The 17,489-nt window shown below is 44.8% G+C and overlaps 1 protein-coding gene across 1 annotated transcript in view; it reads left to right on the plus strand.

The window, feature by feature from the left end:
* Window positions 1-17,278, plus strand: part of SYT9 (synaptotagmin 9) — a 205,109-nt gene extending 187,831 nt beyond the window's left edge. The window contains exon 7 of the mRNA XM_044258742.1: window positions 15,322-17,278. Coding sequence (XP_044114677.1) covers window positions 15,322-15,330 — 9 coding nt within the window. The 3' untranslated portion in view covers window positions 15,331-17,278. The remainder of the gene's footprint in view (window positions 1-15,321) is intronic.
* The last annotated feature ends 211 nt before the right edge of the window (window positions 17,279-17,489 follow it).

A 17,489-nucleotide genomic window follows, 5' to 3' on the forward strand; every position in this document is an offset into this window, starting at 1 on the left:
GTTCTGGTAGAAGGAGGCAGACCAACCACAAACACATAAACAAATAGGTCATGATGAGTCCAAGGATGAAAATACACCAGAGAGATGTGATGGGGTGAATGGGGCCACCTTGGTGTTGGGAAGTGACACCTGGGAAAGAAACCTGGGACAAGAAACAGACAGCAGAACAAAGACGGGAAGAGCAGAGAGGAGGCCGTGTGGCTAGGACACGTGCATCCCAGCGAGTCTGGGTCCAGGGCAGGAGGGCGGCTGCCCCTGCTCCCCTGCCCCTCATCAGGAGCCCCAGGGGCCAGGAGTTGAGCTTGATCTCCTCTGCCTGCCCCCTCTGCCAGCTCATCGCATCTCCCAGGACGGGTGCTCCAAGCAGAGCTGAGAGCTCAGCTTCTCCACAGGTAACACCAACCCCTAATTCACCCAGGAAGAGCTGCCTCTCCCTGTCCTGGCTCCATCCGCCATCACTTTCCCCCCTTCTCCCCGTGTTTCCAGCGGGGAAACCCCTGATGCAAGTCCTGGGTCCTCCTCTTCAGCCTGTCTGGCCCCCACACTTTGTGTCCGCCCTCAATGACTTCCTTTCCCCACATGGCTTGGCAAGTCCCTGTCTCACAAGTCCTGCTGTGGCTCATTCTTCCTAACTCCAGCTGCACTCTGGGTCTTTCTGCTGGTCCTCCTCAGAGGTCTCAGACCTGCTTCTCAAGCTGCCAGCCTCTCTTGTGCTGCTTACTCCCGGCCTGGGCCCAACCCCTCTGGAGTTCCCCAAGGCCCAGCTAGTGCCCGGCTGCAGCATTTAATGAAACTTTCCTAAGGGCTGAGGGTGACATGAGTGATTGCAAGACAAACAGATCATAGGAAACTGAAAATTCGCTAGCCAGGGAAGGCAACATCTGCCTCAAGTCATAGCTGTCCCTGCCCCTGGGAGGCTGCCCGCAAGGGAGACACCACATCATTACTCAGGATAATGATGTCCTCCTGTGATGTCAGCCTCAGGCCAAGATGGGTTCTGGGCTTTACCTGATAATCCAAGTCCCCCATGGGACCCCTGCCCCCAGGAGCTTCTCCTCAGAACCTCACAAACACTCTCTAGGTGGTTCCTGCAGCAGGGAGCTGGGCTGAGGGAGACACGAAGCTGAGGTCAGCAGTCTTTCCACTCACCAAGCGGTGAGTGTGCCCGGAGGGGCTCCTGTCTCTAATTCCCACAAAGGCCCAGTGTTAACAGCATTGTGGGGAGATACTTTCCATGGCCCACTGTCAGTCAGATTTTTCAGAAGAGAACAGACACTCAGATAAAAGAAAATTGTGCTGATAGGGTTTTTTTTCTGACATTGTGGGAAGCTGAGATGAAAAGTTAATGGTCGAAATAATGCCCCAAACTATTGATATTATTTATAACTTCATATAAGTCCTCTAAATCCTTGGGGGAAAGAAAGTATCTTCTATCATATCCTCTTTTCTTTTTTAAAAAATATGTATTTTATTTATTTGAAAGAGAGCATGAGCAGAGGAAGAGGGAGAAACAGGCTCCTCGCTGAGCAGGGAGCCCATGGTGGGGCTCAATCCCAGGACCCTGAGATCATGACCTTGGCCAAAGTCAGACGCTCAACTGTCTGAGCTACCCAGGCACCTTTATCATACAGTCTTTTCAAACAACAAACACATTTGAAGATCTCTCTCTCTCTCACACACAGGAAAGCAAGTTGCAAATATTACATTTTTTGAAATTACCACATACCTAACTGACTTTTCAAAATGAGTTTGTGTTCAACCTGTTAGCTGTATTTATTCCATACATCAACCTTCCAGAGTTTAAGCTTATTCTGAGAATTCCTCCCAGGAGGAACACATCCATACTCACGCCTAGAGAAGGGAAGGGGAGCATGGTGGGCCTGGGTAAGTGGAGGGGGTGCTTGAGGCCGCTTTCTCTCTCAGGGCATCACCACCAGCTATAGATTCTAAAGCTGTGCTCTCTGGCCTGTGTAAACTCTGGGCCTGGATGACCATCTGGGGCATATCTGCTAACGCGAATATCAACCAGGCGGTTGGGGTGAGGCTGGTCCCCGCAGGTGTCTGGGAAGGAGGCCCCCAAGGCCTGCCATCTCTCCCTCAGGTACTCTGTGGAAGCAGCATCAGCAGCCCTTTGGCTGTTTCCTTCTCCTTTTAAGCCACTCTCCTTAGGAAGAGAATTCAGATGTTACCAGGTCTCTCTCCTTCCAAAGCTCCCACAGGTTGGCCATGGCAATTTATAGTCCCTAAATTAATTTTCTATTTTTCACCTTTTCTCCTGATGTGCCCTTAACCGACAGCACCTTTCCTCCCTTCTTACCATATAAATGCCACGGAATTCTCAGGGTTCAGTTGAAATGCCACTTCTTTGTGAGGTTTCGGTGAACGACACCCCACTTAGCATGAAGTACTCCCAGGATACTCTGATGGTGATTCATATTGGTCACTTACTGCCTCTAGCTTTTTGCTTTACAGTGAGTGAGAGTCATGTCTTCTCTCTTGACTGTGAAGCCCTTGAGGTCTGAGATTACGTTTCCTCCCCATGCTGAAAAGCAGGGGCTTTCATTGTTCTCTCAGTTGATGTATTTAGCTGACATGAGCTCATTGCTGGATCTTCGCTACAGATGGTGACTGAGCCTTTCCTCTGTGGTCCATAGAAAAGTTTTTAGCATGTGATCATCAATAGGCAGGAGGGAACTGGTCGGTGTGAGTCCCAAGCGCGGGTTGAGACACCAGCAGTTTGCATCTGGCTCTTCAAAGTGTGTAGAAGCATCCAGAGGAGGGGCAAGCTACCCACATACGCACCAGGCTGAGTGCGCCTACCTACCATTGTCAGGAAATGAGAGCTAGAGGATACTGGAATCTTGCTCTTTAGCCAGAAAATGCCTACCATCCATAAGTGGTGATATTCTGGAATTAAGGTCATAGGTGAACAGATCGAGCCTCCATTTTATTGTGTAAACACTGGTGAGTTGGGAGGCAGATAGATGATTCTTCGTTGTCTCTTTGGTATTTATGCTTGTAGCTCTTCATTATTTTTCAGAGCTCCATTTGTCCCTTTTTAGGAAATGCTGAATTTAAATATTCTGGTCCTATTTGAGGACCAGCCAAACAGACTTATCAGGAGCCAAAGCCAGCCGCCTCCTCCCCATCTTTACTGACCAACACTTGTGTAGGGCCAGCCTGAATGAAGACTCTGAAGGCAAGAGGAGTGCTTCAGCTGCTCCTATGTCACTCCACCCTGGGTTCCTGCTCTGCTGTGTGCTCTCCTGTCCAGCCTCTGCACTGCTTGCAGGCTCCAAGTCCTAAAACACAAATCTGACCATGCTCCTCCCCTACTCCAGTAGCTGCCCTTTGTCCAGACCAAGATCAGGTTCCCTATTCTGCCATTCCTGGTCCTTGGTGACCCTGTCTCCATCTCTTCCTTATTCTGTATTTTGAAGCCATGCCCAATTTCTGGTGGTCTGCTTCATGCTTGTCATTCACCCCCATGCTCTTCCTCCTGCTTTGACTTCTTTTCATGCTGTCCTCTCTGCCCCTTTGCTTGGCCGGATCCAGCTCATCTTTTAAGCATCTCCTCAGTTATCACCTTCTTCAGGAGGCATTCTGCAGATCATCCTACTATGAGTTCAATGTCTTCTGTACATGTTCTCTCCCACTGGTACCCTGGGCCTACCCCTACCATAGCAGTTGGTGCCACTTGATATTATCCGTGGTCATGTCATCCACAGCCCATCCAACTGCTCCTTGAGGATAGCAATTAATATTCATTGTTGGTTTAACCAGTACCTGGCAAAATGCCTGGCACAAAGTCAGCACTGAATAAATTCTTGTTGGATAGAATTCCAATTTCTTCCATCTTACAACTTAGGAAGTGATAGTTGATTTGTTAGATGGACTCTGCATATCATATTTTCAGAATTATAGCTACAGTGGTTCTGTTAATGTATAAAAATAACCCAGGGCTAGCTCACTCTGAAAGCCAATGAAGTTCCATTTTCTTGAAGAGCAAATGAGCTCTACCTTCCTTCCAGCACACAGTTCTCCAAGTGCAAGTCAGCACCGTGAGAATGACCACAGTGTCCAGTCTTTGTTCAGATGGGATTTGTGGCAACAAAAAAGCCCACACAGTTCTCAAAAGGGACTGGGCAGGGAACCATCTTAGTTTAAAAACTGGTCAGAAGAACCATGACCATATTCTCCAGAATTTCTTCATGTTTGGGCTCCTCATGCTAGCTGCTTATCTCCACAATCTTTCAAGATGCCTCTTCACACTATTTGCATCATTCATTGTCGATATTATGGCATTCTGTTCAGGTGGTGCTCAATCAAGTTTCCTTTGAAACAATCACCTTGCAGAGGGATGGGGCAGATTCAGTCATTTATTTATTTATCAACAAATATTGATTGAGTACCTATGATGGGTATACATCTATGAGAAAAAAATAGACAAAAATTCTTGCCCAAGTTGGGTTTATATTCTAGTGGGAAAACCAGGAAATAAACATTGTAAATGAGTATATTATGTGTTGTTGAAGGTAATTATCACTAACTAATGAAAAGAAAAATACAACAGGGTAAGTAAGGGGGACCAGAAGTATCATAGTGGGTTTTTTGTTGTCGTTGTTGTTGGTGGTGGTTAGTTGGTTGGTTGGTTGGTTGTTTTTTTTTTAAAGGGGGGAGATGATCTTCATAGACGTGTTGTAGGTCTCATGGAAAACTGAGACATTTGAATAAACAGTTGAAGGAGATGAGGGAGGAAGCCACGTAAATATGCAGACTAAGAGGTGGCCAGTACAAAGACCTTAGGGACATTTGTACAAGGAGTCCTGAGAACGATGTGGGGGATGCAGAGTGAGGTAGGAAAATAGGAGATGAGATCAGGAAAGTTAACAGGTGTGTAGGGCTCAGATTACATAGAAACTAATAGATCTCTTTTTTTTAAGATTTTATTTAGTTATTTGACAGATGGAGATCACAAGTAGGCAGAGAGGCAGGCAGAGAGAGAGAGAGGAGGAAGCAGGCTCCCCGCTGAGCAGAGAGCCCGACTCGGGGCTCGATCCCAGGACCTGGGATCATGACCCGAACCAAAGGCAGAGGCTTTAACTCACTGAGCCACCCAGGCGCCCTGAACCTAATAGATCTTTATAAGGACTCTGGTTCGTAATCTGAGAGAAGAGGAAGCTGTTGCAGGATTTTATAGAGAGATGTGACATGACCTGAGGTTACAACTGATTCCTTTGATTCTGTGTTGAGAATAGACTGTAGGGGGCAGGGCTGGAAGGTGGGAAGATCACTGGGAGTCTACTGCTGTTATCCAGATGGAAACTGTAGAGTCTTGGACTGGTATAAAAGCGGGGTAGTGATGAGAAGTGGTTACATTCTGTATACATTTTTGGAAGGAGACCGAATAGGATTTCAGGATGTAGGGTATGACAAAGAGAAGTGGAGGATGATTTCAATGTTTTACGCCTGAGCAGCTAGAAGTGAGCTGAGGAGGACAGAAGGTAGAGCATCTGTGCAGGGCAATCAGAAGTTGGACCTACTGAGTTTGAGGTGTCTATTGGGGGTATCTATAGGGAGACATCAAGTGGAAGTTAGATGCAAAAATCAGGAGTTCCAGAGAAAGGTCAAGCTGATGTAAAGATGGTTGACATATAAATGGAGAAGAGAAGAGGTCCAAGGACTAAAAACTGGGACTGAGAAGGAGAAAATCATTGAAGTTGTAAGAAAACTAGGAGTGTCCAAAGACAAGAGAGAAGATACTGTTTCCAGGAGAAGGAAATGATCAGATCTCAGATGTTGCCAAGAGGTCAGATAGGATGAGGACTGAGAACTTTGAGTTTATCCATGTGCTGGATATTGGTGACATGGGATACTGGGTTGATGGTGTCCTCCCAAAATTCTTATCTATACAGAACCTTTTTTGGGAGTAGAATCTTTGCGGATACATGCAGTTACATTAAATTGACATCATACTGGATGAGGGTGGGTCCTAAATCCAAAGACTAGTGTCCTTAGAGTAAGAAGACCATGTGGTGAAGACACAGAGCCAACAAGGGGAGTGCAGGGCGATGGGGGAGCAGAGATTCCAGTGTGCGGCTACCGGCCAAGGATCGCCGGCAACCACCAGGAGTCAGGAGGAGGCGAGGAAGGATTCTTCTGGAGAGTCTTTAGAAAGAGCACGGCCCAACTGACACCTTGAACCCAGACTTCTGGCCACCAGAACTGGGAGAGAATAGATTCATATTGTTGTAAGCCACCCAGTTTATTATATTTTGTTATGAAAACCCAAGGACCCTGATGCACTTGGTGCCTTGACTTGGGCTGCTGTAACAAAACAGGGTAGACTGGGGCTTACACAACAGGCGTTTATTCCTCACAGATCTGGAAGCTGGAGGTCAAAGGTCAGGGTACTGGCAGGGTTGGGTTCTGGTGAGGACTCGTTCCCTGACTTGCAGGTGGCTGCTTTCTCCCTGTGTGCTCACCTGGCGGGTGGAAAGACAGCAAGCACCAGCTCTCTGATGTCTCCTCTAAGGGCTCAAAGCCCTTGGTGAGGGCCCTACTCTCAGGACCTCATCTCACCCTGGTTACCCTGTAAACGTGGCCTCTGCAAACACCATCACATTAGAGGTTAGGGCTTCAACATAGGAATTTTGTGGGGTACAAACTTCATTCCATAGCACTCAATAAAGCAGTCATTTTACATTTCTGTACCTTGATTTCTCATCTGTAAAATGGAGATAATAATAGTATAACCACCTCAGAGAACTGTGGTGAGGAACTAGTGAATTAATAGATGTAATGGTCTTAGAATAATTCATACCAAGTGCTATGTAATATTAACTGTTACAGTGATTGATAAATCCCATCATTTTGTTTTGAAATTAAAACACTCATTTTCACTTGTTCTTTGTTTAATTCTCAATTAGCTCATTAACTGGACAGATTATATTTCCCTAAACTGTTAGACGCTAATTTCACACTTAATCAAATTCTCTTAAATGTTCTAAATTAAAGGAAAAAAACTTATAATCTAGCAAAGAAAATTCTCTTAATATTTAAGCACTGTTTCAGGAATCAATTGCCTAAATTTCCTAAACATTTCAAACTGAAGCCACAAATTTAAAGTGTGATTATGTCCAACACTACAAACATCCAACACAGTAGGTGTTAAACAGAATCATTTTCAAGCACTGCTAACTCCTTATTTTTTAAAATAAATTTTTTTTAAAAAACAGTTTTAGGTTCATACAGAAAAACTGAGTAGGAAGTATGGAGAGTTTCCAGGATGCCTGGATGGCTCAGTCATTTGGGCCACTGCCTTCTGCTTGGGTCATGATGCCAGGGCCCTGGGATCGAGTCCCACATCGGGCTCATTGCTCAACGGGGAGCCTGCTTCTCTCCCCACCTCTGCCCGCCCCTCTGCCTGCTTGTGCTCTCTCCTTCTCTCCCTCTCTCTCTCTGACAAATAAATAAATAAAATCTTTAAAAAGAAAGTATAGAGAGCTCCCATATAACCAGTGGTTCCACATACAGACATCCTCCCTGCTATCAGCATCTCCCACCAGAGTGGTACAGTTGTTACAGGCAGTGAACCCGCATTGACCTATCAGTATCACCGGAAGTCTGTAGTTTACATCATGGTCCATTCTTGATGTTGTTCATGCTCTGAGTTTGCACAAACACACACTGACATGTATCCATCACATAACAGCATATGTCATACAGAGTATTTTCCCTGCCTTTAAGATTTTCAGTCAAGCACTATTAACTCTTATAATGTGAATATATAAAAAAAATCTTATGCATAGAGATTAATTACCTTAAGCATTTCAGCATCTTGGAAAATAAATTTGTAAACTTAGCATATTGGATTTTCCTGAGCATTTAAAGGTTAAATAAATGTAACTAGTCAAGTTATCCTAAATGTATCTATTAAAATCATAAATCCAGTAGTTTTTACTGTATCATATTATTAAGCACTTACCTTAAAAACATAAAACAGAATTTTGATCACAAACGTGTTATTGCAAATTTAAATAAGTAAATAAATAACATAACATAACATAACATAACCTACACAAAAACATTATTACTTCACATTTAGAATTCTTGTTTGTTTGCCTCTCTCTTGTTACAAAGTTAATTTTCCCAAGAACAGGAAGAGATTTATCAGTTCTTCAGTAGCAACTGAGACTACAGAGGGATGACCCCTCGGAGGTCTGAGTCCCCAATTACAAAGGGAGGATACCTGTGCACAGACATGGGAAAGGGCTGGATTACTCCCTGGAAAATTTCACCAGAGCTGTGCATTCACAAGGCAAGTCCCTTCTTCTAGTTGGCTTCTGACAGGTGTGCTGTCAGTGGGAGATAATACCAGCCTTTTTCAGTGGGATTTCATTTCACAATCCAGTGCCTCTCATATATTCTAGGAACATGTTAACTTTCACCCTGACCCAATTGTTTTTATAACTTTTTTCCTTTTTTTTTAAGATTTTATTTAATTATTTGAGAGAGAGAGAAGGATGGAGCACCAGTGGGGGAAGGAAGATGGAGAAGCAGACTCCCTGCTTAGCGGGGAGCCCGATGCAGGGCTCGATCCCAGGACCCCGGGATCATGACTTGAGCCAAAGGCAGACACTTAACCAACTGAGCCACCAAGGTGTCCCTACAGTCCAGCTTCTTGATGAGACTTCAGTTACTCTCTTTTCTTGCTCAGTGTCCTGTTTTTCTGGTCCTTGACTGACAAGCAAAGCTCTTCAAGAGTAGGGTGCGCGGCAGTCATCTTTGTGTTTCTAATGGTCCACACATTTGCCTGATGCTCAACAAATCTTTGCAGAATGAATTAATGAGTAAATGTAATAAATTCTAAGCTTGGAGTAACAAACTCCAAATATACAACTCCACCAGGCAGAGTAATTGTTGCCTTGCAGCAATTCCCTGATTTGCCCCACCCTCTGAAAACTCTGACAGCGCCCCCTGCTGCGAACCTCTTTAATGACCCGTCACAGACAGCCACTTCTTGCTTGTTTCTGAGGAGCTTCTCAGTATCAGTATACATGTCACACACACCAACACTCACTGCCATTCCCCTGAAGGTTGACTTGACAGTGGGTCTTATTACACTTTCCTACACAGTCTGGACTATTCCGAGTTACTCTCTGAATTGAAAATCCTTTTTGGAAAGATGCTGTAATGGAGTTGGGGTGGGCAATAACTTGCCATCCTGGGCATGGTCCTTAAAGCGTACATTTGGAGCCATAAACACACAATGGCAGATGCCGGCTCTGCTGTTCTCTGCCTTTGCTATTTGGCCTTTCTCAGACTCAGCTGTGTAAGTATGTAAGTGTAGTGTCCATCACAGAGGTCCAGGCGAACATCGAACGAGATCAGCTATGCAAAGCTCTTAGGGTAGAGCAGAGTGCCCGAATGCTCCACAGAGAGAAGCTGTTACCCAAGTGGATTCTCCTTTTCCAGCTGTCGCCCCAGTCCCTGACTGACTGTGGGACCCAGCCAGTCACATTCACACTTCTTTAACGCAATTCTTAAAGGGATGAGGGGCAATGAAGAACAAAGAATGCCCTCTTTGGAGAAAGAAAAAGAAGCTAATCAGATTCTAAGTGGGGGGAGGGAGGAAGGGAGGGAGAGAGGGGGTGGGCATGAGGATTCCTAATATATTTTGCAAAACTGGGTTAAGTAATAGTCAACAAAATCATGGGACTTTTTATGATTTTTAAATAAAAATTGAAAATATGAGTGTAACAATAATGAGCCCATATAAGAGTGAATCATATAATGAGTCACTTCAATTTCTGACAAGCTTCTTAGTTCAAAGCCCTTAGATACTTCCTGTAATCAAAGCCCATTTTCAAATTCACAGGAAGATATTATCTAATGATCCACCCAATCTTTTCATGTTCTTAATTTGGGGTCAGTTTCATTGGCCTGTCTCACATCAGCTGTCATTTTCGTGATCGAAATGCCACTTCACATTACAGTTTTCATTGAGACTGTTCTCATCTTTGGTTTCAATTCAATTTAATTCAAACGGGATCTGTATGTCTCCGGACAATTGAATTCACTTCAGTTCCCCTCTGTTCTGATAAGATTGTAACCACTATTTCCTATTGATGCCATTGAAGGTCCTGATGCCTTCCAAACCCCTGGCGCTGCCTCGGAGGTCAGATAACAAGGACGCTGCTGTTTCTGCCCCCTGAGATGGGTCTGGTGCCAGCCCTGGAACCAGCTAGGCCAGGCTTCTGGCCACCAGTTGGCACCACCATTGCTCTCTCTGGTGCTGGGGCCACAGTCTGTAACCACCCCACCTCCCCACCAAAACCCTACTGGGTCAGTGCTCTTCTGAACTCTAGAAAATCTTTCCTTATACCTCAGTTTACAGGAATCTTGGCTGAGAAACAGCCCATTCAGTTATGAGAGTTTGGAAAGGTGTTGTAATTTGCTTATTTTCTGTTTGTTTGTTTGTTTGTTTTTGGTTGGTTTTTTCCAGTATTTCCCCCCACAGAAGACAGACAGAAGGGGTTGGGCCCCAGCACACTTTACCCATGCCACACTCAAAATTGCCCTTCTCCTGTAACAACTACTTTTTTTCATACCTGAATTGTATATCTGACATGCCCTAGGAGAAGTTCATTTCCAAGAAGCTTCTCTTGCAAGACCCCTGATAGAGATGACCCTACCCTTCCACCAGACCTTGAAATTCCTTTGTCTTATCCTCTTGTGGGCCAGCAAAAATATTCTAGAGTTCTGGTGTCACTGTCTAGAGTAGGAACACAAAGGATACTAGGACCAGCCATGATCAGAGCCCAGAAAATAAACCCAGCTAAAGAAGAGGGAGACCCAGCTGAAGAAGAAGAAAAGAGGCCCCTCCACACAATTCCCAGGAACTGAGTTTGATTCCAGCTAACTGCATGTACAAGGAAACTCACCAGGTGAGCAAAACCCACCTATGGAGGTCAAGTCAGAGTTGTTCTATAATTTGGCCCCTGGCAACATGGTCTCTGCTAATGGTAGCCCTGGGTATGGAGACTGGTAAAACATTGGCTAGAGTAACAGCCCAGCCAGCTAAGCAGGCTTCAGATAAGGCCAGAACACATCAGGGACAGAGGTGGCCCCTAAGACTGGGAATTTGGGGAAAGACCTACCCAAAGCAGTGGGAAGGACCTGCTCAAATAAATAAGAAACTAAGGTTAGGACAGGGAAGACTGATGTTGCGCGTAGAGCTGAGGGTGCAAATTACGTACACATGCAGGTTACTAGCTGGTGCAATCCAGAGAAATGGAATAATTAAATTGGAAGCCATGAGAGGGCTGTGGCACCTTCTGCATGTTATTGGCTCAGAATGGTGTTGCTTAACATTTCATCTGATTCAGAGTACCTAGAAAACCAAGGCAGAAGCTCAAATGTATAGACGGGACTTGCAGAGTGAATTTAGAAATGATGTAATTGCTGAAGCATAGACTTTGAAGTTAGAAGTCTTGAGTTCAAATCCCAGCTCTGACACTTAGTAACAGTGTGACTTTGGGCAAATTAATCTTCCTGTATCTTTGTGTCCTCCAGTAAAAAACCTCATAGGTTCTCTGTGAGGCCCTTTTAAGGATTTGTAAAGTTCATATCCTGCTGCCTGGCACATGATAGGAACTGACACTGAAGGAATAATAGCAGCACAACGAACTCTTTGGTGGGGCTAAGCCTGTGGACATTTTGCCTTCCCAGACAAGAAGGACTGAGGGACTGACAAGCTGGACCTGCAGATAGGGGTCTCACCGCTGAGAGAAGGGGCTCTGGGAAGATCCTGCCAGATGTGGGTCGGGGGTTGGGAAGGAGGGCAATTCCGAGGGTGCTCCAGAACATTAGCTGGCCTGGGAAGGTCATTTCGAATCCCAATAGAAGACAAATAACCATCCACATTTTCCTTCTAGACTCGAAAATTCCCCTTCCCACAGCCAGGGGCATACTTCCGAGTCGAGGGGTACAGTTGGGTATGGCTGTCCGTCTTCAGTGTCCGCTCTGGCTTTCGTTAAGTTGGAACCTCACATGTGAGCATTTGATCTGTGAAATGCAGTCCACAGATTCCAGTTCCAAAATGTTTGCAGCTTTCCCGTGGTTAATATATATCTATTTGGTTATTGCTGTGTCCTTGGCAGTGACGCTGGTTTTCTCTCTGGGCTGGCAGCATTAATACCCTTAGTCCGTACTGGAACGTGCCCTGAGTTGAAATTAAACGGATGCTGCACTGAGTGTGAAACAGGAGAGATCCGGCTGCTCTAATGCCGGGCTCCACTGGAAAAGCCCATCTTCACAGCTTAGAAACTAGGAATGGGGGTTGCACCCCACAGATACCCCCTCTCCGCTCCCCAACATTATTTCCTCCCCCTCTACTCCTCATCCCGAAGCCTGCCTGTTCTTCTAGTGAGCCATACACTTCGCCTGCCTTTGTACCTTTGTGCAGGCTCTTTCCTCTACCCCAAATGGCCTTCCCTTCTTCTCTCCTGATAGACTCCCTTTCAGCCTAAATGGCCCAGCTTGACTTCTCTTTCGGAGTCCTCTCTATGGACCTCCTCAAACCCTCTTCCTTCTTTGCTCCTGCGCATTCTCTGCACGCCTCTGTTACTCAACTTCTCACCTTATAACTTCTCCCCAGATAAGCCCGTTGAAAGTCGGGTATGTGTCTTACACGTGGCATCTCCAGCACCTCGGGGACACTGTGTCCCCAGCATCTATCACAGTGCCTGGCACTTGTTACCTACACATTAAAAATATATACATGATTACTACAGCTTTACAGTATATCTTGAAACCTGAACTTCTGATACCTCCAGCTTCATTCTTCTTTTTCAAGATGGCTTTAGCTATTTGGGGTCTTCTGTGGTTTTATATGAACTTTAATATTACTCGTTCTAGTTCTGTGAAAAATGTTACTGGTATTTTGATCGGGATTGCACTGAATCTGTAGATGGCTTTGGATGGTATGGACATTTTAACAACATTAATTCTTCCAACCCACGAACACTGAGATATCTTTCCATTTGTTTGTGTTGTCTTCAGTTTCTTTCATCAGTGCTTTCATTTTCAGAGTGCAGGTTTTTACTTCCTTGGTCATGTTCATTGCTGGATCTTTTATTCTTTTGGGCGTAATTATAAGGGGAGTGTTTTCTAATTTCTCTTTCTGCTACTTTGTTATTAGTGTATAGAAATGCAGCAGATTTGTGTATATTAATTTTGTATCTTACAACGTGACTGAAATAATTTATCAGTTCTAATATTTTCTTTGGTGGAGTCTTTAGGGTTTTCTATATATGATATGTCATCTGCAAATAATGAAAGTTTTATTTCTTTCTTACAAATTTGGATTCCTTTTATATCTTTTTTTTTTTTAAGATTTTATTTATTTATTTATTTATTAGAGAGAGAGAGCGCGCACAAGCAGGAGGAGTGGAGGAGGGAGAAGTAGGCTCCCTGCTGGCCAGAGAGCTCAATGTGGGGCTGGATCCCAGGACCCTGGGATCACAACCTGAGCTGAAGGTAGACACTTAGCTGACTGAGCCACCCAGGGGCCCCCTTTTATATCTTATTTGTCTAATTGCTACTGCTAGGACTTTCTTACTATGTTCAGTTAAAGTGGTGAGAGTAGACATTCTTCTTTCTGATCTTAAAGGAAAAGCTCTCTGTTTTTCACCACTGAGTATCATGTTAGCTCTGAGTGTGTCAGATATGGCCTTTATTATGTGGACGTATGTTCTCTCTAAGCCCCAAATGGTATGGTACTGACACAAAAATAGACAGACACATGGTTCAATGGGACAGAATAGAAAGCCCAGAAATGAACCCTTGCTTATATGGTACTTAATCTATGACAAAGAAGGCAAGAATAGACAAAGGGCAAAGGACAGTCACTTCAGTAAATGAATGCTGGGAAAACTGGACAGCTACATGCAAAAGAGTGAACCTGGACCACTTTCTTACACCATACACAAAAATAAATTCAAAATGGATTAAAGACCTAAATGTGAGACCTGAAATCATAAAACTTTGAGAAGAAAACATAGGCAGTAATTTCTTTGACATTGGCCTTAGCAACATTTTTCTAGATTTGTCTCCTCGGGCAAGAGAAACAAAAGCAAAAATAAACATTGAAACTACACCAAAGTAAAAAGTTTTCGAACCATCAACAAAACAAAAGGCAACGTATGGAGTGGCAGAAGATATTTACAAATGATATGTTCAAAAACAGGTTAATATACAAAATATGGAGAGAACTTCTATAACTCCGCACCAAAAAACCCCTGCAAATAATCCTATTAAAAAGTGAGCAGAGGACCTGAATAGGCATTTTTTCAAAGAAGACATACAGTTGCCCAACAGGCATATGAAAGGGTGCTCAACATCACTCATCATGAGGGAAATCCCAATAAAACCATAAGGAAATACCACTTTATGCCTGTCAGAATGGCTAGAATCCAAAACACAAGGAATAACAAGTGTTGGTGAGGATGTGGAGAAAAAGGGACCCTCGTGCACTGTTGGTGGGAATACCAGCTGATGCAGCCACTCTGAAAAACAGTAGGCTGGTTCCTCAAAAAATTAAAGATAGAAATACCATATGATTCAGTAATTTCACTAAACTCCAAAGAAAATTTCAGAATTCCAAAGAAAAATGAAAATACTAATTTGAAAAGATATATGCCTCCCTATGCTTATTGCAGGTTTATTTACAATAGCCAAGATATGGAAGCAGCTCAAGTATGGAAACAGCTCAAGTGTGTACACACACACACATGCACACACACACACACACTAGAATACTATTCAGCCATAAAAAAGAGTCAAGCTTGCCACTTGTGACAATGTGGAGGACCTAGAAAGCAAAGCAAAGTGAAATTAAGTCAGACAGAGAAAAACAAATACCATATGATTTTACTTATATGTGGAATCTAAAAAAACGAACACATGAATAAACAAGTGAAAAAAAGACTCTTAAATACAGAGGACAAATTGGTGGTTGCCAGAGGGGAAGGTAGTAGGGAAATGGGTGAAACAGATAAAAGGGACTATGAGATACAAACTTCCAGTTATAAAATAAAGAAGTCATGGAGATGAAAAGTACAGCAAAAGGAATATAGTCCAAAATAGTAAAATAATGCATCCTGGTGAGCATGGAGTAACGCATAGAATTGTGAATCAATATGTTGTACACCTTAAAGTAATATAACCCTGTATGTTAATTATACTTCAATTTAAAAAATAAAAATATATATATATGGATGAAAACCAAAGCATTCTTTTTGTTTCTTCTTCCTACAGAAACGATGACTATTGGTAAGAGGATTCTTTGTGCCAAGGACACAGTGGGACACCCACCTTACAAAGATCTTAAGTAACTTTTCCCATCCAACAACACCCGGACGACTCCAGTGACCAAATGCTGAGCTGTAACCACAGCAATAACTGGCCCTTTTTCTGGATTAGGTTTGGTGAATGTGAATGGTCTGGCCACCTTCCAGTGGCCGAAGGTGGTGTGCTACGGGGGGAGCATGATAGTCATGGCCAAGAACCAAGGTCGGACTACGGAAGAAACCACCTGATGTAGTGGGAAAACTAAGAGTACCATGGAGTGCTGGGACTCTTAGTGACTAACATGAGGCCCTTGGTGATGGGGTCACAGCACCCGCCCTGACAGCATCAGTCTGACACGATGTCATTTGCTTGAATGCCCTGGAAGGACCGAATCTGTAAACATACATCCAGGTGCTAAACAGGCAGCAGATCTAATTCACCCTGGACTACCTTTGAGCTAATAACTGTCTTCAGAAAATAATTTTACCCCAAGAAGTGCTCCAGCTTTGCAAGGAATAGCCTCAGGAGAGTAAGAGGAGAAGCAGGCTGTCTCCCCGAAAAAATCTAGTGCGAGAAGGGCTGATTCACAGCAAGTTCACTGCCCCCTCCCATGCACATGGCAGAAAGTACCAGTTGACCGTAACCCTTTCTTGTGCTAAACCCACATTCTGAGGAGTCAGAACCCCGGGCAGTGTTTTCTAGATGGTCAGCAGCCACTTCCCAGCAACTGCTGTCAATGTTAAAATGATAGTTACCTGCCGTCTCTGTTAGAGAGGCCCGCGTCTCAAGGGCATAAGCGTTCTGCAATACCCTTTCCCAGGCATGGTTGTCCATGGGGGGAACAGCCGCAGGAACAGGTGTACTGTTGTATGAGATAAGTTGACGGAGAGGTAACACAACCCTCCCCCTGAGGAAGGCACAGCTTTGGGGCCTTCTTGGCCTCTGTGCTCTCTGGGGTATTTCCATATGCAGCAGCCCGGAGGCATTAGCCCTGGGCAGCCAAGACAGGCTTCCTTTCACCTCCAGACACATATCACTTTCATAGCACTTGGGGAACGGAAATACCTACAAGAGTGAAGGTCAAGGGCTCTCCCCTGGTATCTCATTCATTACTCAGCTTCCTCTGTGACCCCATCAGCCAGCCCACTGCCAGCTCTGCTCCTCATCCTCATTGCTTCTGCCTCCATCCAAATGAAACCAAAGGCCTTAGCGTACCTTGGGGCAGGGGAAGAGGGGTGGCTGTGACCTAGTGGTCCTCTCTCTCCCATTATGGGTGCAAGGTACCCCAACCACACATTGCACCACTTCTCCAAGATAGCATCCTAGGAAGCTCATTGTCTTCATTTGAATTAACATTTCATTGTGGGACTACCTGGGTGGAAGCAGGATCATTGCCTGTCTTCAGAAAGTTCTTAGTGCCGCAGCTGCCTGGTGAAAGACACTGATCTCACATCTAAAAAGGAAAGGGGCCTTTGGTTGTGTGAGGCAGTGTTACCACACTCCAGCTTCCCACGTTCCCCAGCCTGCCTAGTGCATTTTCATCTCTGATTGGCTTTCTACCACCGACCTCCAAAGAGAAGCCAAGGTTCTGCCTATATCTGACCATATGAGAAGAATTCATCTTTCCTTGCCCAGAGTTCCACCCTGCCTCTTCCTCCCCATCACACATCCTGCACCATAGCAGTGTTTCGAACCAAAGCATGACGGACTTGTGCCAGCAGGACAGCTAGCAGAAATACTGTCTCTAGAGCCAGGCAGATGAGCCCAGAAGAATGGTCCCCGAGAAACAGACTGGCCCCGAGAGATATCAGGCAGCCATCCCAATAAACTTTGAGATGTCCTTGGCACTGAGAGCCTGGGTAGGAGATCCTGGGGCAGCTGTGCCTATTGTTCCCCCCCACCCACCCCCCAAAGATCTTCCTGCCCAGAGAGCTAGCAGCCCTGGATACTACTGAGCATGTTACTGGCTTGTTGGTACGAAACAGAAGGTGACTTTGTAGGGGCAGCAGGCAAAGAAGCCTGTTTACATGGCAGGCAGGTGGCTTTGTGTCTAGAAAGCTTTGCCTAGCCAGTCCAGCTGTGGCCAAAGGCTGTTTTTGAATTTGAACTCCCTGAGCCCATCTGCAATTCTGCCT

Source organism: Neovison vison, chromosome 7, assembly GCF_020171115.1.
Source record: "Neovison vison isolate M4711 chromosome 7, ASM_NN_V1, whole genome shotgun sequence".
NCBI classification, from domain to species: domain Eukaryota; kingdom Metazoa; phylum Chordata; class Mammalia; order Carnivora; family Mustelidae; genus Neogale; species Neogale vison.